Genomic DNA, 1,836 nt, shown 5'->3' with positions numbered 1-1,836 from the left:
TAGCAGAATTCTCACATCAGCTGTGAGATGGGCAGGCATGGAGTCAGATTAACAGCGATGGTGATGAGTGGAAAAAAAAACACCCGTCTCCTTACATTCAGCCACTCTTTCATCATCTCCTCAATGAGGTGGTCTCAAAAGTCGCAGTTACAACACACATAAGGCGCACCGCACCAAAGGGCGCACCGCACATTTTGAGGGAAAAAAAAGACGTTTAAGTGCGCCTTATAGTCGTGAAAATACGGTAGATTATAGTGATTTGTATTGCAGTAAACAAAAAACATACAGCGGCCCACTCACCCACACTCTACCAGTGACACTCCCATAGATGAGTAATATGCCCAATTACAAAAAAACTCGCACATCTAGTTGATCCATTCTTCTACAAACAACCAACCAAACAAACAAATGAAAACAAAACCATAGCAGCTGTTAACCCAGACAAACAAACATCAAAACATCTTTTCATGTATGGCTCCTACAACTGTATTATAAGTATTTTTAAAAACTTACTGAATTAAAAGCCTTAACAAAACAATGTGATGCAGTAGACTTAACCTGTAAGTTTACAGTTAAATAGTTTTTAATAAAAGTAGGTAATAATCTGAAGTCTGAGGCATGAACCTCCAGGGCTGAATTTCTTTTTCTTTTTATTCCTAGTCTAGATATGCATCCCATGTGGCTCATGTAGTGCTGTATACCAACTTATTGCACCAATGATAACAGAACACTATCCGACAGACTAAAATATTTTAAAAAATATTAAATATTTGGTTATAATTATTGTTACCGTGCAAATAAGAACTCTTAGCCAACATAAATTATTCCACAACAGAAATCGTGGCAGCATTTCTTCCCCCATTCTTGAACTAACAGTTACTTTAATGGAGCAGTTCTGATAAATACTGAACACAGCCAATGGAGATGAAGAAAAAGCATTACTCTTCAATCTGAATGGCTAACTGATGACAATTAATGTGACATTATTGCCAAAATTATTAGAAAAATTACAATGGATAATCTAACATTTCACTTTCTGCAGTACCCTAGTCTTATAATAAAAGTATTATGATTACCGGTATATAACCAGCATAGCAAAATAACCCATATATATATATATATTTGTATATATAAATAGATTTTACCTGCATGAGCCACACAGAAGACCAAGAGTAGTAATATGAGATTCCTCATTATGTTTGGTAGGATTAGAACTGAGTGTAGCCTGTACAAGTCTGTTGAAAATGCAAGTATTTCCTGTTCTTATCATTCAAGCATTTTAAAGGTGTGGCTTTCAGTTGAATTTCAGAACACCCAAATAGTTTCAGTACTGAAGGTTCCGTCACAGCATGTTGTCTAGTTTGTGAGAAGAGTTAAAACTATAATAGTTTCCTTTTGAGTAAACAGATCAATCAGTTATTTTATGTAATTGTACCTCTTTAATTGTGAATATCGATTAGAATAATATTTTTAAATTGAAATTAATATAATATCACTCTAATTAAAGGCAAAGCCTGAAATGGTTATTAATTATAGAGAGACACTTTACAAGCTACCATTATAAAAAATAGAAGAGCAGAAAAAAATCAGTAAATTGATGACTTTGAGGTCATCATTGGGTCATCATTGTGGGGATTTTAACATTCATGCTGACATTTAAGGTGATAGCTTAAGTGCAGCCTTTAATACTATAAGATGCTTTTGGCTTTGTTCAAAATGTGAATAATCCCACACATTCTCATACTTTGGACCTTGTGCTGACATATGGCATTGAATGTGAAGAAATAACAGTGTTTCCTCATAACCCAGGCCTCTCTGACCACTTTTTAATAACCT

The 1,836-nt window shown here is 34.5% G+C and overlaps 1 protein-coding gene across 1 annotated transcript in view; it reads right to left on the bottom strand.

The window, feature by feature from the left end:
* Nucleotides 1-1,222, bottom strand: part of LOC107080735 (major histocompatibility complex class I-related gene protein-like) — a 31,374-nt gene extending 30,152 nt beyond the window's left edge. Inside the window, exon 1 of the mRNA XM_015368941.1 lies at nucleotides 1,146-1,222. Within this exon, the coding sequence (XP_015224427.1) occupies nucleotides 1,146-1,194 (49 nt within the window). The 5' untranslated portion in view covers nucleotides 1,195-1,222. The remainder of the gene's footprint in view (nucleotides 1-1,145) is intronic.
* Between the last annotated feature and the right edge of the window lie 614 nt (nucleotides 1,223-1,836).

The sequence above is a fragment of the Cyprinodon variegatus genome, unplaced genomic scaffold (assembly GCF_000732505.1).
Source record: "Cyprinodon variegatus isolate N-32 unplaced genomic scaffold, C_variegatus-1.0 Scaffold2264, whole genome shotgun sequence".
NCBI classification, from domain to species: Eukaryota; Metazoa; Chordata; class Actinopteri; order Cyprinodontiformes; family Cyprinodontidae; genus Cyprinodon; species Cyprinodon variegatus.
Note: the sequence above shows the minus strand (reverse complement) of the source record. Positions and strands in the feature narration are given on the sequence as shown.